General features: G+C 35.5%; 1 protein-coding gene and 1 long non-coding RNA gene across 2 annotated transcripts in view; one reads left to right on the forward strand and one right to left on the reverse strand.

The window, feature by feature from the left end:
- The window catches only part of LOC125781201 (uncharacterized), a 62,098-nt gene extending 55,909 nt beyond the window's left edge, over window positions 1–6,189 (forward strand). The window contains exon 2 of the long non-coding RNA XR_007424417.1: window positions 5,646–6,189. This is a non-coding gene — a long non-coding RNA (uncharacterized LOC125781201). The remainder of the gene's footprint in view (window positions 1–5,645) is intronic.
- Window positions 1–25,208, reverse strand: part of abcb4 (ATP-binding cassette, sub-family B (MDR/TAP), member 4) — a 27,259-nt gene extending 2,051 nt beyond the window's left edge. The window contains exons 1-27 of the mRNA XM_049464540.1: window positions 25,100–25,208; window positions 21,395–21,584; window positions 21,131–21,191; window positions 19,457–19,625; window positions 19,257–19,305; window positions 18,856–19,047; window positions 18,199–18,370; window positions 17,846–17,970; window positions 16,180–16,351; window positions 15,806–15,919; window positions 14,495–14,605; window positions 14,266–14,391; window positions 13,943–14,146; window positions 13,173–13,343; window positions 12,619–12,780; window positions 11,178–11,342; window positions 10,902–11,048; window positions 10,693–10,797; window positions 8,647–8,724; window positions 7,762–7,845; window positions 6,624–6,827; window positions 6,389–6,489; window positions 6,112–6,252; window positions 4,524–4,680; window positions 3,229–3,426; window positions 1,215–1,421; window positions 514–660 (exon numbers count right to left, since the gene is read on the reverse strand). Of these exons, the coding sequence (XP_049320497.1) occupies window positions 514–660; window positions 1,215–1,421; window positions 3,229–3,426; window positions 4,524–4,680; window positions 6,112–6,252; window positions 6,389–6,489; window positions 6,624–6,827; window positions 7,762–7,845; window positions 8,647–8,724; window positions 10,693–10,797; window positions 10,902–11,048; window positions 11,178–11,342; window positions 12,619–12,780; window positions 13,173–13,343; window positions 13,943–14,146; window positions 14,266–14,391; window positions 14,495–14,605; window positions 15,806–15,919; window positions 16,180–16,351; window positions 17,846–17,970; window positions 18,199–18,370; window positions 18,856–19,047; window positions 19,257–19,305; window positions 19,457–19,625; window positions 21,131–21,191; window positions 21,395–21,456 (3,624 nt within the window). The 5' untranslated portion in view covers window positions 21,457–21,584; window positions 25,100–25,208. The remainder of the gene's footprint in view (window positions 1–513; window positions 661–1,214; window positions 1,422–3,228; window positions 3,427–4,523; window positions 4,681–6,111; window positions 6,253–6,388; window positions 6,490–6,623; window positions 6,828–7,761; window positions 7,846–8,646; window positions 8,725–10,692; window positions 10,798–10,901; window positions 11,049–11,177; window positions 11,343–12,618; window positions 12,781–13,172; window positions 13,344–13,942; window positions 14,147–14,265; window positions 14,392–14,494; window positions 14,606–15,805; window positions 15,920–16,179; window positions 16,352–17,845; window positions 17,971–18,198; window positions 18,371–18,855; window positions 19,048–19,256; window positions 19,306–19,456; window positions 19,626–21,130; window positions 21,192–21,394; window positions 21,585–25,099) is intronic.
- Window positions 25,209–25,930: the final 722 nt, after the last annotated feature.

The following is a 25,930-nucleotide window of genomic DNA, read 5'->3' on the forward strand; positions in this document are numbered from 1 at the left end:
AGAGTAATAGAAGTTTATTTATTTTATTTTATTTATTTATTTTTTTTTTTCTGTTTTTCTCCCCAATTTACACAGCCAATTACCCAACCCACTAACTAGGACTCCCCCTATCACTAGTAATGCCCCAACACACCAGGAGGGTAAAGACTAGCACATGCTTCCTCCGATACATGTGAAGTCAGATACCGCTTCTTTTCGAGCTGCTGCTGATGCAGCGAAAACGAGCAGCATCACAGCGTGCTCGGACGAAAGCGCAGCAGCTCGGTTCTTGAACATCAGCTCACAGACGCTCTGTGCTGCAGACATAACTCTAGGAGTGATGTGGGGAGAGAGCGCCATCTACCCACCCAGAGGGAGCAGAGTCAATTTTGCTCTCTCTGAGCGCCGGCAGCTTGATGGCAAAGCTGCATGAGTGGGGGTTTGAATTAATAGAACTAATAAATGCGAATGTAAATAATGATAATGATAGTGATGATGATGGGATCATGTGCTGCAGTTTTCCCTAGTCTTTACCTTTTCACTCTCTGTATCCAGTGCTGATGTGGCTTCGTCCAGTAGCAGAAGTTTGGGGTTGCGGAGGATGGCTCTTGCTATGGCAATACGCTGCTTCTGTCCACCTGAGAGCTGAGTGCCTTTATCACCAGCCTGAGTCAAGTATTTCTGCAAACCACCACATACCACATTCTGTGTCAGTATTGCCTAATATTGATACTCAGAAAATATTTTTTCAAGAAAAATTTCAGTGCTTTAAAATAAACAGTAAACACTCTTTACTTACAAGCTATAGCCAATATGGCTTACTGTGTACAAAACTACAGGTTTATATGTTGTTAAATTCCAAAAAAATGAATAGGAACATATTGGATAGTATGATTTAAAATACTGGATTAATTTGTATATCTTCCAAAAACAATCAAATATATACAGAACACAAAATGATTATTTTATTTCAACAATATTGAATAAAATTAAGTATTTTCTAAAGATGTCATCCCAATACAGATTAGACTTAGCACCAGACCTGTGCCATGACTAATATTCATTTTAAGTTTTAATGTGACATTGATTACATAATTGTAGGTATAGATATATTGTAAGATATATGTATATTTTTATATACTATCAATAATAACCACAATTCTATAAAGAAGTGATAGAATAAATACAAGCATAACCGAGACAGTGAAGGTAATGGGTAGATTTTGAAGGTATACCTGAGGCAGCTCTTGGATGAAGGAATGTATGTTAGCAGCCTTAGCAGCTCGTTCTATTTCCTCTTGCGTGACCTGTCTGCTGTTGTCTCCGTATGCAATGTTCTCAGCCAGGCTGCAGTCAAACAGCACAGGCTCCTGGGATACGATGCCAATCTGGGAGCGCAGCCAGTGTATGTTCAGCTGCTTGGCATCTTTATCGTCCAGCATCTGACAATCAAAATTTAATTCATTAGATTGTTGCATGTCAATATTAAGCTACTATAGTCAAACACAAAGATACATTGTCACTAAAAATGCTATACCATGTATTTCTGTTATTTGCTTAAAGATATAGTGGAGGCACAAGGTGTAGAATCTATTAATACATTTTTCCTTAACTCTGATGTCTGTAAGTTTTGGAATTTGGTGGATTTAGGGCCCTCTCTGGTTAGAATGGGTAACTGCACCGAGCATGCGGAAGAATCATTTTAAACTAGGCGGGTGTGATGCCGTCTCCTTTCAGAGTGGATAAATCCGATTGCAGGTTATGTTCAGTCAGAGAGAGAGAGAGAGAGAGAGAGCGCTCACAGAGCTCTCTCCACCGTTCAAACGCCAATCTAATATGAATCCTGGTTTTAGGGCGGACTCTGTCGTATTCCGTTTTGGCTTCAGAGTTTGCTTCACTTCTTTGTTTCTTTGGTTTTACTATGGGTGAATGAGCCCTTCTGAAGTCTCCATTGCTCCACCAGATACTAGAGATGGGCAAACGATACTGAGGCTTCATTGGTTCATTGGTCGATTGCGTTTTGAAGGTATTCAGTGTACAATTAATGCAAGTGTCAGAAATAATACTACTACTACAAATACTACTTGTGTGCAAAGTTCAGAACATCCTGAAAAATGCATAAATAATAAACAATATGCATTATTGTCACATTTCTATTATTATTATAATTATTATTATTGTGTTATTGTTGTATATTGGGCTGCATGAAAGACCATATATCCAAACTTGTGGAAACTTTTTACAAAATATTTGTGAATACCAGCATCATCTGTACCATGTGAACGGAGCAAACTAAAACAACCTTTTATGAAAAAATATGATTTCTTAATAAAAATGTTTACTTTTTTTACTTTTGTGTAATGTATTGTGATGGAAAACAAACAAACCACACTATTAGATCAGGATTTGAAGCCGTCTCAGTGGTAAAGTGAGGTCCGGTGCTTGAGAGCCTACTATGGCTTCAGATCACCACCAGATGTCACTGTTATTACTTATACTAAAGACTTGATGCTTCGAATCATCTTCAACACAATTGTAAGGAAATCCTCAGAGCTTCATAAGGCCTCATTTGCTAATCACTATTAGCCGCTCACGTTCAGTAAAACTGAGTCGGATCCTCTTTTAGAGGCTGCACGTATAAAGTAAGTACGTAAAGACGCGTGACGTGGCCAGAAGAACTCAAAAGTTTTTAGAATGAATATATTAGGCTTAGCAGGGATGTTTGTTTCAGCACACTGGAACCATTAAATACAATATTTTATCCCTTCTCCACTCAGAAATGCTTCTGCTTTCAGATTAGAAACTAAATAATACAGACCGCCATTTTAAGGAATGACACTACAGTGCAATACGCTTTTTGGCCACTAAAAGGCACTATATACGTTTACTTGGATCTGCAACATGGGCCAAATTTATTGCTTAACCATGTCCTGGGTATAATCTCTGAGTATTACGGCTCATTTCGCCACATTAACTGATGAATCAGTAAAGCGGTGCAAACACTGAGAACAGTATTTTATATGGTCAATTTATTGCCATAGAAATAAAACAGTTCCAAGAAAATAAAGACAATGTTCATATAAGATAAACATTATATTATGTGTGTGTGTATATATATATATCTTATCAGCAATGTTGTAAATGGTAATGGTAAGATCTCATCTTTGTCACCTCTCTGTTCCTTAACTAAAGCTACTCATTAACTTCTCAGAGTGAGAGACTGCCAGTGTCAAAAATCATTAAACTTACCACTGCACCCTGCATAGGGTCATAGAATCTCTCCAGCAGCTGGATAGTGGTACTCTTGCCACAGCCACTGCTACCGACCAGAGCCAGAGACTGGCCCTTCTTCACTCGGAGCCGGAGGCCCTGTAGAACAGGCACGTCTGGTCGTGACGGATATTTAAAGTGCACATCGTGGAAGCGCACGTTACCCTCAAAGTCCTCCTACACACAAAACATACATGTCAAGAGTATGAAGGATGATCACAAAAGCAGTGTGTAAGACTGGTGGAGGAGAACATGCAGGGATACATGAGAACTGTGATTAAAAATCAGGGTTATTCCACCAAATATTGATTTCTGGACTCTTCATGAATATGAACTTGTTTTCTTTGCATTATTTGAGGTCTGAAAGCTCTGCATCTTTTTTGTTATTTCAGCCATTTCTCATTTTCTGCAAATAAATGCTCTAAATAACAATATTTCTATTTGAAATTTGGGAGAAATGTTTGTAGTATATAGAATAGAACAATAATGTTAATTTAATCAAACATAAACCTAAAAATAGCAAAATCAGAGAAACTGATTTAGAAACCGAAGTGGTCTCTTAATTTTTTCCAAAGCTGTATATTCACAATTCATGTAAATGTGCAAGCAGTAGGCTACCCAAAAGTTGAATTCAGATACACAGTGTAAACAGACCTTTCCACCTGCTTTAATAATAATTTAAAAAAGCAAGATTGAAATTAAACCAGCCGAGAACAGTAAAGTCCAATGTGTCCAACCACTAGCAACTGTAATGTTTGTACAAGAAAACATATCATATATCATATATCAGCAGTTCCTAGAAACAATGAACCTGGAACGAACTAACTACAAAAACAATATTCAAGATGTTCAATACTTTATGATGGACATGAAATGAAGCAATAAATGTATGTCACTGTTAATAAACATACAGGTTATAAAAAGCCTCACTCGTTCGTTTTAATGCCTGAACAGTTTAGAGATGGAGACACACAGAGAGAGCAGACAAAACTTGGGCAAAGGACCCTCTAGAGATCACTGCCAAAGAAAAATTGGATTTGAAATAGCCAGAGCACGGGGTCATGTGGACAGAGATCATATATCAGAGACAACAGATTAGATACAGTGACATAATACAGAGTGAGAGGCCTCAGGCAAATATTGATTTTCACAAAGACAGCTGAGCCTTGAGTGCAGTTAAAAAAACATCAGCGCTGAGTGAGACCTGAACTGCTAGGTGTGCGTCACATTTCATGTGATGTTTATTTATGTGAAAAAAAAAGAAAGAACTGTACCGGCTTTTCTCCCTCTTCAGACTCGTTGTCGATAGCCGGAACTCTATTGATGAGCATTAAGACGTGAGAGGCAGAAATCTTGGCCTTGGCGTAGTTCGGAGTAAACGAATTTGCTTCTCCCACCGCCATGGCTCCATACATTACTGCTGATATTACACTTGAGGAAAGAAAAAAGCACCAAAAATTAAGATAAGATAGACAATAAAACACATTTTATCTATTTGCATTCTTTAATTATTATTATTTAGAAATATATACTATAATTCATATTATGTTTTAAAGAAAAAATAAATTCTACTGATTTTTTTTTTGTAGGATTGTGATACACAGATTTTCACAGTTTTTGTTAAATATGACCAGATAAAAGTGTGCAGATTATTCTAATACATATTGTTGCTGATTACTTTATTTAGAAAAAAATGAGTTGAATTTAATAACCTATAATTCTTCCTTTATTTATTTATTTTTAACTTTAACCAGCATCATAACTGACAGCAGATTTCCTGTTGCATGCTTTTCTCTTTCCCTAATCATTAACTTAACACCATGGGAACCAGCAGCCTTTGACCAGGTATCCTACTACTGTCCTACGTACTCCATGCCAGCACCCGTGTTTAAACTATGTGTGTATGGGAGGAAGGGACTTTTTGTATTGGGCATACCACTGTGTTCCTCCCATTAGGGTTGTAAAACTGTGTCTGATTATATAATGCTGCATTGTACTGTACTGCTGACTTGTAGTTTCAGAGTTAAAAACTCGAAGAAACCTTGAAACCCAGCAATACAAATTTTTGAGTTCTGATATTTACTATGTTGCAGGTACACAGAGCACTGGAGAAAAATAAGCGACCACTTATTTTAATATAAAATAATTAATTATTTTAAATAAAATAATTAATTTCTTTGAAAACCTCTAGAATGTAATCAAGAGGAAGATGAACTGCTGAACCGCTTGAATTTTTGCACCAGGAGTGGCATGAAGTTATTTAAAAGCAGTGTGTAAGACTGGTGGAGGAGAATATGCCAAGATGCATAAAAACTGGGGGTTATTCCACCAAATTTTGTTTTTCTGAACTCTTAAAACTTTATGAATATAAACTTGTTTTCTTTGCATTATTCGAGGTCTGAAAGCTCTGCATATTTTTTGTTATTTCAGCCATTTCTCATTTTCTGCAAATAAATGCTTCTTTTAAATTGGGAGAAATATTGTCTGTAGTTTGTAGAATAAAACAACAATGTTCATTTTACTTAAACATAAACCTATAAATAGCAAAATCAGAGAAACTGATACAAAAGTGGTCTCTTAATTTTTTCCAGATTTGTATATACCAATGTAAATACCTGCTTATTTATAAAATGTCGAAACTAGGACTACATTTACCGTATTAACGTTACAGAGAAATTTAAGAAAATCTGTAAACAAATGCAGAAACATTTTCACTTTTTTTTTTGAGTGCAATAAGTATGTTATCAAAAATCTTTCAACAAATGTAAAATAATTTTTAAGTGGTGTTAAATAATATTATTATAACTCTGTAACCAGATTCAAATAGCCAAAAGCAAAAGATCTCACTGATCATGAACTTACAGGTAAACACCCTCAAAATCCATCATCTTCTGCTCGATGAGCCAAGCGCCGAATCTGAAGCAACCAGCGTAAGCAAAATAGATCATGGCTTGGGAGAAAGAAAATGTCAGGCCGAAAATATGAGCCTTCTTCTTGGCATTCCTGAAAAGACATACAAAATCCAATAGCTCTCAGAAATTGTTTTACCTTTTTATATAAGTTACATCAAAGAACTCCTTTTACATCTTATTCAGTTCAACATGATAAAAATGCAGGTTAATTATGGAGATAAACATACTGGTAAGGCACAACCAGGTTCTGTTGGTACAAGATCTCAAACTTGCTCTCTCTGGTGAGTGACACGACTGTGCGAATATTTTCTATGGCTTCTGTAGCAACCTGATAATAAGAGAAAAGAGCTATGTTACATTCAGGCTGTTCTGTAAACAGGAAGCTACCACCAAAAAATGTTTTTGTCAGGAATCGAAAACAACTTCACACAGTTCAGAATAAAGTATCTAAAAACACATCACCTTTCCAGCAAGTTCTAACTCCTTCTTGTCTTTTACAGCGTGGCCTCCTAACATCTTCATCTGGATCGCCCCGGCAACAGCCATGATTGGCACGATGGAAAGTATAAGGAGGGTGAGCTGCCAGCCGTATACAAATGAGATGATGATGGACGTGCCCAGATTGGCCACGTTCTGAGCCAAGGTAGCCATTCTCACTCCTGTGGCCTATCCAAAGAGCATCCACAGGGTATTAATTCATTTAGATTTTTATCATGGGATATTGTAGCATAATTGCTACATCACTAAGAAGAATAAGTAATTAAAAGTCTGATAGGACAGTAGATCTAACATATAAAAAAATATATCCTTAAACGTCTTACAGAGAAGAATACAATGACTGAACACAGTTTTTAACCCAGTTTGTTATTTGTGTATTACATAACCATTTCTCAGATTCCAGTCTCTCTGAAGTAAGATCTTCATTAAAGAATCTGGATTGTTTGACTTGAGGAAATATTTAACCATACTGAACACAGCCAGTTCTACAATAATACACACTACTGCTATCTATTTAGCCAATCACAACGCATGTATGGTGGAACAAACTACCTTCCACTACCAGATCAGGAGAAGCTCTGACTATCTTTAATAAACTCCTGAAGACAGAGCTCTTCAAAGAGCACTTACTCTCTTAACACCTCTAACTAACTACCTTCCACTACCAGATCAGGAGAATCTATCGCTATCTTTAATAAACTCCTGAAGACAGAGCTCTTCATAGAGCTCTTACTCTCCTAACACCTCTAACTAACTACCTTCCACTACCAGATCAGGAGAATCTCTTACTATCTTTAAGAAACTCCTGAAGACAGAGCTCTTCAAAGAGCACTTACTCTCTTAACACCTCTAACACACTAACTACTTCTAACCTCATTTCCTTCTTCCCCTCCTTCACTCCTCTATCCCATTATTTCCACTATTGACCTCCTTTAGGCCCTATCTAAAGATGTTTTACCTTTAACTTCTATTACCTTTGTACTTCACTATTGTAAGTCGCTTTGGACAAAAGCGTCTGCCAAATGTAATGTAATGTAATGTAAAGATTGTTTTTTGTATACAGTAGATAAATTAGAATTAAGGAGACAGGAAAAAGACTCACTCCCTGCACTTGAGCAGTGTCTGTTGCCAGCCTGGTTGTCAGAGCGCCCACACTATTCTTAGGATCATCATACCAGCCAGGGTCCTATAAAACAAACATACAAACACACATATATAATATCTCCTCCTCTAAACATGTACTCTTAATCAGCGGGTAATACAATATGCATATTTGTAATTGCTGTACTTTGCAAGTTTTCTTGCTTATTAAAATGATTGTTTGATCAATGAGCATCTACAGTATATTTATTAGTAGTATTGAGTTATTAAAACTCTTAAAAAGCCTTATATATTTTTTAAACTGTCTGGGTTCATTAGCAGGGTTCGTATGGTCATGAAAAACCTGGAAAAGTCATGGCAATTTTGTCTACAAATCTTTGTGTTTCAGTTTTTTGATGTAGCAAATCTATTTTGAGCTAACAAATACGTCAACTTAGAGTTAATTCAGTAATTTAGCCCTACAGAATGGAGCTCTCAGGATCTGACACACATTTTATTATTAAAGATTGTGTGTCAACATTTTTATCATATTCATTTTAGACCTACTGTAATCAATTTTATTATAGTTTTAGTGGATTTTTGGTTTTATTTTCCGCGTCTGCACTGATGTTTTAACAGTCGTATGGTCATGAAGGCATCTGCCTTGAAGGCATGGAAAAATCATGGAAAAGTCATGGAAATGTATTGGTTAAAACGTGTATGAACCCTGATTAGGTATTATTATATTATGTTTTAGGTTGACACTAAACATTTTTTTTTGTTTTACTGAGAACCATTTCCAAGCATTTCAAACTAAACCTTAAAACTAAACCTCTGTTTAGTGTTACAGTTTCAGTAAACAATAGTTGTAGTAATAATTGTAATAACTGCAACTGATTTATCTTACCTGTCTCAGCATGGCTCTAAAGGCTCTGTACCTCAGCCTCATAGTCAGAATCTCACCAGATTTACCAAAAGAGTAACCCTGGGGGAGAGACAGAGTGCAACGCACGATTATCTTAATCAAGTCTACAGTAACAAAACAGTCATGAGATCAAACAGGAATCAGATTATATGGTTAACCTTTGCTGATAGTGGCTATAATATGATTATGACACGACTGCAAAATCTATTTAAACATTTGATAAGCATTATCATGCAGGAGGGCACACCTGGTTAAAGCACAACGTTGGCAGTATCAGAGTTAGTTAGCCTTACTAACCTTAGCCCAGTGCTATACATAATTACAGTCACATTTTTTTATCCTCAGCAGAGAGAAAACAAACTGGTCCAAATGGTCAAAAACAACCCACAAACCACCACTGGTTGGGTTGTTGGGGTTTTATTGCCACTCCAGCACAAAATTAGACTATTTGTGGCATACACTTGGTTTTATATGTGTAGATATAGTACAGTTGATTCAAAGATTACATAAGTCACTACATATGTGTCAAATTTGATGTTTAAGATTAAGATCCGATTAAAAACTTTAAAATCTTAACCACTACTGGTAACCAAGTGTCACTGTCATCAGTCAAGCAATTTAATAATGTCATTGACTGCATGGCCACTATCATATCAAAGCTGACTAAAGGTTGTAGACGACCACATGGTCAAGGAGATGTCTTCTGGAGCAAAGTTTTATGGGTAAGATGTTTTGAGGAGCAAAGGTAAGGCATTCAAACGTAAAACACTGTACGCCTGTCAAACATAGTGGCAGGAGGAACAAACTCTGGGAGAGTTTTATTGGCAGCAGTATCGGTAACAGAGACTGATTTAATTGACCTCTGGTCTAGTCAAACCGTAATTTGCTAGGTAAACATTTAAGCAAAAATGTGTAAATATATAACAAAAAGTTGGCTTTTCCAAGCCAACTTAATACTGTATTGTTTTCAATTTTTTTTCTATTAAATATTTTATGTTTTTTACTGCTTAAACATCAACTATAAGAACTATTTGAGACCTTATATATCAGAGGACATCCTAAATGAAGATAATCAGTGTTTTCAGTTCTACTGTTAGTGATGTTAATGCTACAGCTGATCAGTGTATATACAGCTCTGAGAAAATAAAGAGACCACTTCAGTTTCTGAATCAGTTTCTCTGATTTTGCTATTTATAGGTTTATGTTTGAGTAAAATGAACATCGTTGTTTTATTCTATAAACTACAGACAACATTTCTCCAAAACTCCAAATCAAAATATTGTCATTTAGAGCATTTATTTGCAGAAAATGAGAAATGGCTGAAATAACAAAAAAAGATGCAGAACTTTCAGACCTCAAATAATGCAAAGAAAGCAAGTTAATATTCATAAAGTTTTAAGAGTTCAGAAATTAATATTTGGTGGAATAACCCTGTTTTTAATCACAGTTTTCATGCATCTTGGCATGTTCTTCTCCACCAGTCTTACACAATGCTTTTGGATAAATTTATGCCTTTACTCCTGGTGCAAATATTCAAGCAGTTCAGCTTGGTTTGATGGTTTGTGATCATCCATCTTCCTCTTGATTATATTCTATTCAATTTCATCAAAATATTTTAAATGTTCTCTTATTTTAATCCAGAGCTGTATAAGCAGGCCTGCAAGGAATCTTATAAGGTTTATTGGCTGGCAAAAAATAAAGAATATTTGCATCTATAATAGTTAAACACCAAAAACGAACAAAAACTAACAATGCCATGCCATTAGTATGTAAAGAATATGTATAAATACATGTGTATTATGCTCCAAAGTAGCAGGAGCACTGCTTAAATTATTTGTATAAAGCAAAAACACTAATAAAAAATAAACTAGATTACACTATAATTAAAATGAGGCTTTTACGTTCACTTTCATTGTGATATAACTGAACGTAATTAAACAATAAAAGCAAGGTATATGCTTTAAAACATGAACTTCAACCAAGGACAATGTGATATGGTGATTGTTTTTTATGGCCACACTACTGTACCTGTAGGAACAGCGCGACAAAGGAAACAGCCCCAATCACAGCGAACATCAATGAGAAGAAATTCGTCCTCTCTCTTACAATGTCCTCATCTAAATTAGCAAACACCTGAAAGGAATTAAGGGACAAACAAGGGAAATTTTAGCATTTAGCATTCTCTAATTCATCAGAGTGATGGGTAGTGTAATTGTTTGCGTCTGCACTTGACCTACAGAAATAATTTTGGAGAAGATGATAGCAAATGCAGGCTGCATGCCTCCATTGATGATAGCACAGAAGACACCCAGTACCATGTAGGGCCATTCAGTCTTATTCAGACCGAGAACTGTGAAGAATGACACATCTGGAACTTTTTCCTCCTACACAGAGAGACAGAATAAAAGGCAAAGATATTTGATGCCGATGATGCTGAAGTTTTTTAACTTAATCAAAACAATAAGACAATAAGAGGATTTTTCCAAAATGTATGCAAATAAAGTGCATTTTACCTGCACTGGTTCTTTTTCCTCCTTCTGCTCTTTTTCAGAGCCAATGAAGCTCTTGGATTTTTGTCTGAAGAGAGTTTGCTCCGTCATGGAGCTGACAGAAGGACTCTTCTCGTTTAGACCTATATCTTCTGCACTGTCATCTGCGTCTTCTGACTTATTAAAAGTCTGAGGGTTCAAATTGACACTTGTGTCAGTGATGTACAATCAAATACACACACACTACTGCATGTGGGCAAAAGGCAGGGCATATATTAACATAGGATAATATTTACATATTTTTACACTGCTTAGCCAAAAAAAAAGCTTTGATTGCAGCACGCATTCACTGTGGCATTGTTTCAATAAGCTTCTGCAATGTTGCAAGTTTTATTTTAATCCAGTGTTGCATTAATTTTTCACCAAGATCTTGCAGCAGCATTGATGATGGTAGAGTCTGATCACTGGGGTCAATGAGGTTAAGATCTGGACTCTGTGTTGAACTCTGAATCCATGTGTGAAAATGATGATCTCATGCTCCCTGAATCACTCTTTCACAATTCCAGCACCATGAATCCTGACATTATCATCTTGGAATATGGCCGTGATCATCAGGGAAGATAAAATCCATTGATGGAATAACCTGGTCTATATTCAGTATATTCAGGTAGTCAGCTGACCTCATTCTTTCAGCACATACTGTTGCTGAATCTAGACCTGCAGACCAACTGCAGCATCAACCCCACATCATTAGCTTTTTTTGGCCAGGCATTGTATGTAGAACATGTTGAAAAAAAATAGATTTAATCCCAAATCACAGGATTAATTGATAGATGTATAGGTACTGCACATATAGAGTACCATTTACACAATTCCTGTGGTTTACAATTTTCTACATTATAAAGTGATACTATGATAAACATACATGGAATTATGTATTAAACATAAATATTTGGCCTACACCATAACCTGACCTAAACATAATTGAGATTTAGGAGTAGTTGGAAGGCAGAGAGAAAGAAAAGCCACCAACAAGTGCTCATCAACTCTGGGAACTTCCTCAAAAAGCTGACTGAGATAACACCCAGAGTGTCATTAAAGCCAAGTGTGCTACTTTTAAAATTTGTTGTATTTATCACTTTTTGTTTACCGCAAAATTCCATGTGTTCCTTCAAAGGTTTGATGTTTTCAATATTACTGTACAATGTAGAAAATAATAAAAAATAAATAAATAAATAAAGAATAACCTCTAAACGAGAAGTGGTGTTTCTAAACTTTTGACTCATACTGTAAAGACTTGTGAACTAAAATAACTGTTGTGGTTCAAATTATTGTTAAACCCTGTGACCTTTCAGGAAATTTAGTTTGTCCACATTTGCATTATTTTGGTCTCTTTGAACACACCCACACACACAGTCACACACTACTTCCTTCAATTCTCTCTCTTGTGTTATGGTTTGCTCACCTGCATAGTAACGAGAGATTGATAAACTCCTTTCATCCCCATTAGCTCATCATGTGTTCCCAGCTCTACAATTTTGCCATTCTGGAATCCAGCAATTACATCAGCATTGCGAATAGTGGACAAACGATGGGCCACTATAATGGTCGTCCTCCCAAGTCTCACCTAAACAACCAAAACAGCACAGAAACCTCCATCATGTCACTGTTGCAGTCATATCAAAACCTTACATACAGCTTTATAATGCAGTTCAATCCTACTTACTCCCACTTATTCTGAAATGATATCCAAGCTCTTTTTTACCATCCATTTTAACATATCTGGCTTTTTTAGAAAACAGAAGGTTTGCACACCAGGTTGCTTTAAATCTCTAATGAGAGTTTTGACATGGATTGCTTTTTTAATGATTCACAATACCGTGCACCCAATCAGAACAAAGCTTATTCACGTAGATTATTCTTAAAGACCTTGTAACAAAACTGGATAGGCCTGTATGAATCAAAAATAATTACAAATGTTTTTTTGTTTTTTTTTTGTAAAAAGTAAAACTATATTACCTTATCCAGAGCTGCTTGTACAATCGCCTCACTCTCTGTATCCAAAGCAGATGTAGCTTCATCCAACAGGAGGATCTTGGGATTGCGTACAAGTGCTCGTGCAATGGCAATTCGCTGTTTCTGTCCACCACTCATCTGAGTGCCCCTGTCTCCCACAAGGGTTTCAAATTTCTGAAAACGAGGAATAATTATTGATTATACACATGTCCACAAAAGGATGCTAGTGCCAGGAAAATCCTGCACAACACATGTAAGCTTTACAGCTCTGATTGCTGTTTAGTCTGTTATCTGGCATTTAAAACAAATGGTAAAATTTATTTTAGCCATAAGGTTTGACAACTGATGTAGATACTTCAGCCCTATCTGGACGGGATTAGTTTCTCAGGGGTTCCTGGGGTCATTTTTTTCTTTTTCTTTTTATGGGGGGGGCTCTTTTGATTTTATTCCCGTCCGGAAAGATCATATATGTGTTTTTCTCAGACGTCCTCTGAGAAAATTACAGGCTGAATTACCTACTGTTTTTCACTGAACTGAGTTTCATCACCTCTCGTTTCATAAAACAGCTATTTGTCCACTGCCACGCACTGTAACTACACTTTGGGTGCGCATTTCCATGGAGATCCACATAAACACAGCAGTGAGTGGAAATGGAGGAGCTACTGAACGCGATGTCATGTGACCGAGAAAGCATAAATAACGAGAATGGTTCTTTCTTGTTCTGTTTGTATAGTGTATTATTTCACCAAAGTTGAACTGTGAAAATGTCTTACATCAGGGAGTTTCATGATGAAATCATAGGCGTTGGCTTCACGCGTGGCTTGCTCGATCTCCTCCTGTGTGACATCCTCACGTCCGTAACGGATGTTCTCGGCAATAGAAGTGGCGAAAAGAACCGGCTCCTGACTCACCACACCGATCAGTTCCCTCAGACAGCGTACGTTCATCGAGCGAATGTCATGATCATCTATGGTCACCTGCGAGATAAGAGAAATAGAGCTTAGATGACAACATAGGATAAAATAATAATGTAAATACTACATTCCAACTCTCTCTCTCCCTTTCTCTCTCTCTCCTCATGCCACCTCACACTTACTGTTCCTTCTTGCGGGTCATAAAAGCGCTGGAGTAGCTGAACTGTTGTACTCTTGCCACAACCACTGCTACCTACAAGGGCAATAGTCTGTCCACTTCTGATTTTAAGATTCATACCATTAAGGACCTACACACACAAACAAAAAAGTAAAGGTTAAACTCTTCAGATAATTTTTTTTTTCCAAATGTAACATTAGTTCAATGTCTTTGTTAGTTGGAGGCTAACATACCTTCACATCCTGCCGTGAGGGATAGTTGAAGTGAATATTTCTGAACTCAATGTTCCCTTTAACTACGTCAGGTTTGTAGCCTTCTTCTGAGAAACTGTCGATGCTTGGTTTCTGTGGAAAAAAAAAATACAGGAATGTTTGGTATTTAGAAAAAAAACACCCAGAATTTTACTCCACAACAAATATTTAATAGTACGTTTAATGTTTCAAGGTTTGCACATAAAAAGAATAGAAGCCTGTTTGGAGCGATGGTTGTTCAAAACTCAGCAGGAGAGCGGTTCTGATCTAAAGTCCTGGCTACGTTCACGTTGCGGCCAAAACAATGGCAGGAAGTTCTGAGGCCATACTTTGGTTTATTTTGATTGGACTGGATGTGTTTCTGCCCTTTTATTTGTGATTTCTCTGTTTGTTATAGGTGGGAAAATGGGTTCTAAACAAAGACAGGTTTGTGAACCTGTGTGTGTGTGTTGGTGTGTGTCAGTATTTGTGTGCACACCCTAACCTCTTCTTTTAAGCTTCTTCCCTTGGGAAGAAGTAGGAGACTGAGAGGAAGTTACAGGGAGGAAATCTCTGTGCTGGTGGACGCACACTCATAGCATGTTGTCTATGAACAGTTTCATCTTTTGACATATAAAAATCTGGAAAGGTAATCATGAAGATTGACCTCTTATTTCAATCGTTCGCTCGTCCTGTTGCAGATGATTTATTAAGCAGATGATTTATGGCAAGACATTATTTGTTATTTAACACTGTGATTTACAACATACAACATTTAGAACAGCCGTGTTTTTCTCACTTGTCCACAATTTGAAATGTTGTTAGTTAAAATGTTTTAAAGCCAAAAGTCTAATTTAGACAATTTTGCCTTACTAACTATTCAAATGTAGTAAATCAGCCAAGACACATCAGATATCTGAAATGTGACTATTTTATCTGCACTAGAGCTACAGGTCTTCAGGCTTTTGCACAAACTATCACTTTAAATGAAAATACTGTGAGCCATCACAAAAATCACAGCCAGATTATCTGTAAGTACACAATTGTACATATACTAATAAAAAGCTACAATTCTGATGAGTTTTTTAGGCTGATAAAGAGAATTGTTTAACCAATTACATCATTTCAGTACTGTGTACGTGGACATGTCTAATATGCAACTGCCCTCTACAAACTCTGGTCACTACTTCATCCAGGTTTGTTGAGGTCAGATATTTTAAGGTGTGAGAGCTTGCACTTAGGTTATGGCTTCTGTATAAGAAACCACTTGATTTCAATGAGAAAGCAGAAGATCCCTGTGGTGGGGTCACTCACATGATCGATGATGCTAAAAACCTTGTGAGCGGCTCCACGTGCGCTAGCGAACGCTTGGATATTTGGTGACGTCTGGCCAATGCCGAATGCTCCGATTATGACAGCAAAGAAAACCTGAAGGGGAAAAGAAACTGTTGTGGCTTCTGCTGCAATATTTGTTCATACAATGACCCAGAAATTTAGTAGCATGCACATGATATTACATTTCAGACCCCACTGCTTTGCCTAACTTATATTTGTCTGTTAATATTTCACATTTATTAATAATATAAATAATAAGCATTAGGCATATACTATCAGATGCTTTACAATTTGACTCTCTCAGTTTAGGTTTAGTGTTAGTTCTGAACAAGATCTTCGAAAAATATACTCACCGTTAGTAGATTCCCAACCTGGTACTCTTTTGCTATAATCAGTGTACTGCCATACCAGAAGGCCAAAGCATAGGACATGTAGATCATGAAGTACACGAATCCTACAGAAATGTTCACCATGATAGCTTTTCTTATACCCACATTCTTAGCATCCTCAAGGTTTTTCTGATACCTGTCAAAAGAAGGCAACAATTGTCAAGACGTATTTGAGGAATGATTAACAGAGAAATCTAATGTACAGTTTTACCCATTTCATAATGGTTGTTCACTAACCTAGACATTTTCTAAAAACTGTTCTATACTTTAAAACGAGAGATATATAGCTACTCTTGATTACAGGTAGTGGGAATCTTTGCCAGATATCTTTTACAGGCCTCTATTATATTAGTAAAGAGCTAGACATCAGATAGCAAATATATCTTGTCTGATTAACTATATTTGGATAATAAGGTTATTAGAATTGATATTTGTGAATAGAATTAGTAACTAAAAAAGTGAAAAAAAGCTAAACATAAGCTGAATTACTATAGATCTTTATGCAGAAATTGCACTTGGGTGTACAACACTCCTTGCTGTTGTATTTTTTCCCTGATCTTTTTTTTCTTCATAATTTTATTTTGGAAATGTGTAACAATACAAATTACAAAGTAGTCACAAGTAAATAATCCAATTTTTTACATTTATGATCAAAAGCCATTTTCCTATTATTATACTCCACCTACCAAGTTACCTCCCTCATTCCCACACAAAGTACCTCTTGACAGGTCCCACCCCACCCCACCCCACAATGGCATCTTATTTCAACAATAATAATAATAATAATAATAATAATAATAATAATGCCATACAAATATACTACTAATACTACTAATAAAAAAACTAATAAAATAAAATAGAATAAGTGAATAACAAGCATATAAGGAAAAGGGTAAAAAAGAGGAAGAAAAACAAATTAAATACATAAAAATAATTGCAAAACTTATTAAATGTCTGTTATAGATTTAATGTTGTCTATATAGGTTAAAATGGGTGCCCAAATAGTTAAGAATGTTTTCCTAGAGCCCCCCTAATCTTTTTTTAGCTGTGTCTATGATTTTGTAAGAAGAAAGAGAAAGAAATAATAAGAAAGATGGGTGGGCATAAGATGTGTTTGTTAATCACACAGTTTAGCCAGGTTCACACTACACGATTTTATCCCAATTTTTCAGTCGCCGACAGTTTTTTTTTGCCGACAAAAACTCTGTTCGGAGGCAAATCAGTTTATGGAGAGTCTGACCAATTTCTGTTCAGACTCTGATTTCGCTCAGTTGCTTCATATGAACTCATTCAAGTCAGACTCATTGCTAGTGTGTATTCTTCTCTATAGGGATTCTCTGGCATGGCATCACTAGTTCTCGAGCGTTTAGTCTGGTGTGTTTCTGGAGAGCAGCCAGGTGAGTTGTGATTTCTCACAGCGAAAAAATCATGTAATATCTGACCCCGTGTCGCTGATCATTCTTATAGTGTGAAAGTCTCAACAACTAAAAGGACTCGCAATTACAGCACAACCAGTCCTATAATGTGAATGGCACAATGACTGATGAACTGTGTGTGAACCTGGCATTAGCCTCTCCTTTTCCACCCACTTCTCTGTTTGCTTGTAAAACCCTTCTCAATATCTACACACCTCTTTAGTTCTTTTTTCTGGCCTCCGAAGGCAAAAACGGTCCTGATGGCGGACAGCACCTCTTCAGCTACAGCTCCAGCCTTTGCATACGCAGTCTGCTCCTTGGAGGTGAATGATGTCATCACCTAAATATAACGCAAGTGTTTACGTACAAACCTCAGGGGGAATGTTCTGGTGGTGGGACAACTTTGAGAGATATATGTGGATACTTCTTATAGTTTACATTCCAACATCCTGTCCTGTTCTCTCTCTACTGAAATCCCTGCACACTTTTAAACACACAGAAACACAACAGTGGGCAGACATCACTTGCAGTCTGTTGCTCTTCATTGTCCGTTTTACAGATTTCTCACCTTGGCAATGATTGCAGCTGAAACGACAAGCAGGGGGCTAATGGACAGGATGACAAGAGTGAGTTTCCAGCCTTTGATGAAGCCGATGATGAAGCCAGTTAGGAAGGTGGTCATAGACTGAATACACATGCCCAACTTATCTCCAATACCTTCGTTGATCTTATAGATGTCACTGAAGACAGAACAATACAGAGCAAAACAGGTGGAGTCAGTATATGCAATTTATGTATTTGCAATATGTATGAAGCAGAACTGTCACCTGAGAACCAATTCATTTAACAAGAATCCTTTATGTTTAAAAAAATAAAACAAATAAACAAATAAAACATTAAAAATTAAGAATTCCACCAATATCACCTAAGGTCTATGTCTATAACTTAATTTAATAAACCAAAAAGTCTAAAAACTACAGGGTGTTCTCACACATGACCTAGGTAGAGTCCTGCACTCCACAGCAATGTTAATGCAAATTTTCTATTAAAAAGAAAATGAAATCCCAGAAATAAAATCAAATCCATAAATAAGCACATAAATAGTATCACATCACTTTTTTAACTGTAATGCTTGAACATAATTCAGAAGAAAATTATTAATTTTGAGCATTCCACATTTTCCTATAGCCTTAAAAGGCCTGTTGCCTTAAAAAAAACCTCTTACTCTGTGAGACGTGTGTTGAGCTGTCCTGTCTCGTTCACATCAAACCAGCCAATGTCCTGCTTGATGATGGAGTGGAAGAACAACTTTCGGAGCCTCTTTACCTGACGCCCAGCAGCCAGGGTCCAGAAGGCCACTTGCATGTAAGCTGCAAAAAGGACTACACCTCCCATGATGCTGTAGTAAACAGCATATCTAAATGACAGAAAAAGAGTGGGTAAATACATTTAATTAGAACACAGCAAACACAGTAACACAGTACAAATAAGATTTTAATTAATTGTCTGCTGATTTTATGCTTTTTTAACTATTGCACCTCGAAAGTGTAGGGGAAACAACTTCAGGTGTAGAGCTAGATATGAAGGAGATCTAGCAATGTCACTATGAAAACAGAAACTTGTTACCTTGTCATCTCTTCTCCCAGTGTTGTGTTGGAAAATTCAAAGGTAAAATCTAATATATAAAAAAATAACAGTAATTTATTATTATAATTTAATTCATCTTTATAATCTCATTCATGTGAATGCATTCTTACAGGAAGGCATCAAACAATATTACTGTTAACTAAGTAAAATGTTTTATGTATAAAAGATTTTTTACTCACTTGGGGGAAGAGTGATGTTTTCCAAGTTCCCTGCTATTTCGTTGTTCATAAAGCTGTCTGTCATGTCACCAAATACAATCACCATGGCAGGAAGTACTGCTCCATTGGCCATAGCCATGACCATCCCAACCAACATCAGCAGAATGTCCACACTGTCCGCATAACGGAACTAATAGAGAGAGAATTCACATATAATCAACATATATTTTTTCTAGACAAAATTGAAACGCCAAAGAATCAAGCCTGTTGTTAGCCTGTACACTGTTCATCCATAACATTAACAGCACCTGCCACATACTCAGTAGGTCCTCTCAGATCTGACAAGCAATACAACATCTCTGAAGGCTTCCTGTGGTTTCTGGCACCAAGACATAAGCAGCAAACCCTCTAAATCAAAGGTATTTTAAACTGTGGGGCACCGGAATTGCAGAGGAGGAGCAGATGAGAAGAAAGATAAAGGTGCAGAAAATAAACCCATATATTTAACCCGAATAAGAGAGAAACAATTAAGAGTGTCAATTTTAAATTATCAGTTTTTACCTAAAGGAATGAATGGATTTTAGACTACCTAGGTGGGAAGTTAAGTAGTAGTGTTCTTATGTGGGTTATAGAGAGGGTTAACATATGTTGTGCTTCTTATTATTTTAGTTTGTTAGCCAATAAATGTTCTAGACAAATGGAATGACCAGACCTGTTTTTTATACATATGCTGCAGTATTTGGCATATTAACACATACTGTAGCTGAGGAGGCCACAAGTGAGGAAACAGTTTAAATACCTCTGATCTAAATCTTGATGTGAGGTGATAAACAAGTCTCAGGTAATTATGACCCTGTCACCGGTTCACAAGTTGTCCTTTTATGAACCTTTTTATGACAAGGGCTGTGCATTTAAAAAAAAATCTATATTGCAATATTTACAAAATACATGGATTTTTTTTTAGCATAATTCAATGATCATCCTAGCCATTACCATTTGTCTCTTGGCAACTGGCTTAGACCCAAACCTTCAAGAACTGAATGTTCTTTTCTTGCCTTTTATTTATTGCACCCCTTGACACATACTACTGTAAATACAGAGAATCAGTGTTTTTTCACATCCCTGCCAGTGTTGTTAATGTTATGGCTAAATGGTATTTATGTTATTGGGCTTTTAGCTTACAACAAAACAACATTAATTAATGCTGCTCCGGACAAAAAAAACACAACATACTAAGATTGCACCAAAACGATTTTAACAAGCTAAATGAAACATTTTGGCCAATGGCCAAATTACAAATACAGAACACAGTTTTTTATAGGTTTCATTATTTTCCATTTTTGTTAACATGGATGCCCCAAATTAAAATCTACTGCAATTTAAAAATATTTGTCGAACACTGAACATTTTAATATCCCAGCAGACATACATCAACAAAGCAAAGTATAAGTTAACATAAAATATGAATTGTTCGGTATAATTTTTATGTGTTTTTACTTATTCACAAAAAGTGCTTTATTTGCCATGTACGCTCAAATAATATTGGTTGCCAAATTTTTGGTGCATCTCTACAACACACTAATAAAAAACAATGACCTTGCCATGCAGTAATTTAAATATTATTCATTTTACACAAGTAATCAGATTATGCCTGAATTATATCTGAACCATATAATAAAAACTGGAACAACTTACTATTTCTATTGGTCCCACCATTGGCAATTTTTCCTCTTCTTTTTTATCTGTTTTTTCCTTACTGTAAAACAATAACGTTAATTAAATTAAATGCAATGATTACATGCTGCTATAAACTCACTCAAAGCTACCAGAAGCAATTATATACTTCAAATGCCTTCAATACATGTGCTAAAGCCATTACAAAAATTAAAAGACAAAAACAGCAAGTGTCTTTAGCTGTTAGCATTAACTTTACAGTCAACTAACTACTGAAAAACTTACCTAACGTCTCCATTCTGATCCTGTTTTGGTTTATCCACGGGAAAATCGTATTTTTTACCCATTTTTGCTTCTTTGCTGAGTTTCTGGAGTGTTTTTGCTGTTGTCACTTTGGCTCGACTTTGGCTTGTTAGGCTTGAAACTAATTTCTTCTGTCAGAGCAGCTGTGGAATTTCCCCTGCTGGACCGGCAGCTGTGGTGATAAACAGAAGATTATTATTATTTTAAATAATGATAATTTACGGTTAGCTACCATTAAATGTTTAGGTTACCTTATGTTTAGACTACTATTAATATGATTAACATTTCTGGTCCACCTTAATTGCAATATTTGTGCAACTGGTCCAGCTTCAGACCAGTTTCAGACGGTTTAGGCTGGTCTGTAATGGTTAAGGTGGTTCAAAAGCTGGTCGTGTGTTGAAATGCACTTAAGGTGGAATGGGTTCGAAATAAAAAATAATCAATTGAGAATAAAAAAAAATAAAGTTATATATATTTTTTAAACCTAACCCCTATGCTTTAGTTAATTTAGTTAAATTTTGTTAATTTAGCCTTTTATTTACGATTTAACGTGGACTTGAAAATCGTACCACAAAAAAAAACTTGGAAACGATGGTCCACATTAAAGGCCCTACATTTAAGGTGGACCGGGAAATCTTACCAAAAGACAATTATGCTGTAAATTATTTAAAATGTATATATTTTCTACCAAAACTTTAGTAAAAATTACAACAAAGGCAATATTTAAGGACTAGAAAATTACCATAACGGGTAAAAATTATGGTCCACATTAAAGGCCCTATTTAAGGTGGACTGGGAAATCTTACCAAAAGACAAGTTAACACTGTAAAATAATCTACAGAGAAGATAATTGGAGTTAGCTAACTTTTTTAAAACATGAGCTTAACCTAGAAAATTAGACTGTAAATTATTTAAAATTAATATATTTTCTACCAAAAACTTGGTGAAAATTATGGGGCTGTTTATGGTGAACTAGTAAATCTTACCACACAAAAAAACTTGGTGAAAATTATGTTTAAGGAACTGTTTATGGTGGACTGGGAAATTGTTCAAAAATTGTGGTTCAGCATAAATGCCCTATTTAAAGTAGACTAAGACAAGTTTACAGTCTAAGTCAATCTACCGAGAAGATAGAGTTAGCTAACTAAACTAACCCTAGCTGTTTTAAAAAACTCTAGACAATTAAATCAACCTAGACATTTCGACTGTAAATAATATATATAAAAAAATGATAACAATAATAAAAACAAATAAAAAATAACAATAATAATTTTATTTAGTTAAAGTTAGCTTTTATTCACTATTTATTAAATAGTTAAGGCATTATTTAACTGGACTCGAAAATCTTCCCAAAAGACAAAACTTTTACACCAAAAAAAAAAAATCTACCATAAAGAACTAACTCTAGCAGTGACTAGCTCAGCCTAGACTATTAAACTGTAAATTATATCAAATTAATATATTTTTCTTTACCAAAAACTTTGTGAAAATTACTATAAAAGACACATTTAAGGTGGACTGGAAAATACGGCGACAAGATCACACGGAAAAATAATAGAGTTAGCTAAGCTAACTAAACTCTGGCTGTTTTAAAACACAAACTCAACATATACAATTAGACTGTAAATTATTTAAATGATTATATTCCTAACGAAATTCTTTATATCAGGTCATAAACAAGTAGTCACTCTGTCAGCACTTAACTTAGTCTAGAGACAAACGCCTAGCTAGCTAGTGTTAGCTGATCGTAACGCTTTAGCATTTTATTTATTTTATTGGACTATTTAAGGTGGACTAGTAAATCGTACCACACACAAAAAAAAAAAACTTGGTAAATTTTGGTTAACCTTAAAGGCACTATTTAAAGTGGACTTGGAAATCTTACCAAAAACTAGGTAAAAATTTTGGTTCACCTGACAGGAACTATTTAAGGTGGACTGGAAAATCTTACCAAAAGATATACTTTGTATAAACACAAACCCAACCTAAACAATTATACTGTCAATTATTTTAAATTAATATATTTTCTACCAAAAACGTGGTTAAAATTACGATAAAGGAACCATTTAAGGTGGACTGGGAGATTGTACCTAAATCTAAAAAACTTAAAAAACCTTTATGAAAATTATGGTACACATTAAAGGCACTAGCTGAGTAAAAAATAAAAAAAATTAAAACCTAGACATTTATACTGTTAATTATTTTAAATGAGTATATTTTTTTACAAATTACAAGGCACTGTTTAGATGGACTGGGAAATCTTACCAAAAACTAGGGAAAAAATTTGGTTCACCTGAAAGGAACTATTTAAGGTGGACTGGAAAATCTTACCAAAAGATGGAACATTCTAACGAAAGATTAATAATAATTCACAGAGAAGAACTAACTCTAACTATGTTAAAACACGAACTCAATCTAAACAATTATACTGTACATTATTTTAAATTAATATATTTTCTACCAAAAACGTGGTTAAAATTACGATAAAGGCACTATTTAAGGTGGACTGGGAAATTGTACTTATATCTGAGTAAAAATTGTTGTTCACCTGAAAGGCATTATTTAAGATGGACTGGGATATCTTACCCCAAGTTACAAGTTCACACTGTAAAATTATGTACCAAGAAGAGTTAGCTGTTTAAGGTGGACTAGTAAATCATACCACAAAAAAAACTTTATGAAAATTATGGTACACATTAAAGGCACTAGCTAAGAAATCTTACCAAAATCTGAGTAAAAAAATAACAATTTTAAAACCTAGACATTTATACTGTTAATTATTTTAAATAAATATTTTTTTTTTTACCAAAAACTTGTTACAAATTACAAGGCACTATTTAGATGGACTGGAAAATCTTACCAAAAACTAGGTAAATATTTTGGTTCACCTGAAAGGAACTATTTATGGTGGACTGGAAAAGCTTACCAAAAGACAGAACATTCACAATGAAAGATTAATAATAATTCACAGAGAAGAACTAACTCTAACTTTGTTAAAACACAAACTCAACCTAAACAATTATACTGTAAATTATTTTAATGAATATATTTTCTACCAAAAACGTGATTAAAATTACAATAAAGGAACTATTTAAGGTGGACTGGGAAATTGTACCTAAATCTGAGAAAAAATTGTGGTTCTCCTTAAAGGCACTATTTAAGGTGGACTGAGAAATTGTACCAAAGTCTGAGTAAAAATAAAAAGAATCTTACCAACCTAGACAATTATACTGTAAGGAATATGTTTTCTACCAAAAACTTGGTGAAAATTACGATAAAGGCACTATTTAAGGTGGACTGGGAAATTGTACCAAAATCTGAGTAAAAAGTGTGGTTCACCTGAAAGGCATTATTTAAGGTGGACTGGAAAATCTTACCAAAAGACGAAAAGTTCATACCGAAAAATAAATAATAACCGAGAACAACTAACTCTAGCTGTGTTTAAACAGCTAGAATGAATTTATTTAGATATTTTCTAATTTCTCTATATCAGCTGATAAGTATGTAGTTTGTATGGTTTTATTCAGCTTACGGTCGCATTATATTCACTTTACTACAGTTACGGAACGTTTATCTGAATCTTAAAAGCAGTAAAAACGTACAGTTTTGTGTTTTATTCTTGTACTGAGCGAAATTAATGGATTTAATTCGACTTTAATTGGTTCTAACAGCAGGTACGGCCGTTACCTTGAAGGGAGCTGGTGGGCTGGTCGTCCCCTGCCGCCGGCTGTCCGGCGCGCTGCTCTCCGCTCCGCTGCGCAGTAGACTGTGAGCGCTCGGCGTTAGCAGCGCAGTTTATAACGGGGGGGTTTATTATTACCACGATTACATCATCTTACACACTCCCCGTACTCTCTCCCTGCACTCACAGACCTCCTCATCTACCTATATCACTGTTTTATTATCACTCTCCTTTCCCTTCAGTCTGTGAGGATTTAAAGTTGATAGCTGCTGATCCTCCATGCTGTTTTCTGTATTTGTATATTTATATATATATTATGAGGATCACTCTGACGCGTGCGCACTGTGTTTTCCTGAGGGAAGGATGCCAAATAACTCGAACTGGGTGACCCCTCTTCTTCTGGATGTTTTAAACCTATTCTTGGCTTGCTTTTTCTTTTGATATTCTTTTACACATTCACATTCATTACTCAGGAGGACGTATAGATACTAGGGTTTGAAATACATTTGTAGAAGTTAAAGTATCATCTCAAGCTTTTTACTCCAGTAAAAGTGTAAAATTACTGGTTTCAAAACTATTTAAAATATAAAAGTAAAAGTAATGTAAGGAGAAAAAATGCCTTTGAGTATGAAAGCCGAGCCACAGGAGCCTATAGTGTACGACCCCCCACAAAACACATTTTTCTAAGTAATGACTATAATGTAGATACATTTGGGATGCACTATGCCCATTGAAAATAAATGCATTTTAGTACAATTTTAGTGCAAATAATGTTAAAGTAGTTTTTCTTTAGTTAGAAACCTTGCTTTTGGGCTCCGAGTGGTTCAGCAGTCTAA

The sequence above is a fragment of the Astyanax mexicanus genome, chromosome 1, assembly GCF_023375975.1.
Source record: "Astyanax mexicanus isolate ESR-SI-001 chromosome 1, AstMex3_surface, whole genome shotgun sequence".
NCBI classification, from domain to species: domain Eukaryota; kingdom Metazoa; phylum Chordata; class Actinopteri; order Characiformes; family Acestrorhamphidae; genus Astyanax; species Astyanax mexicanus.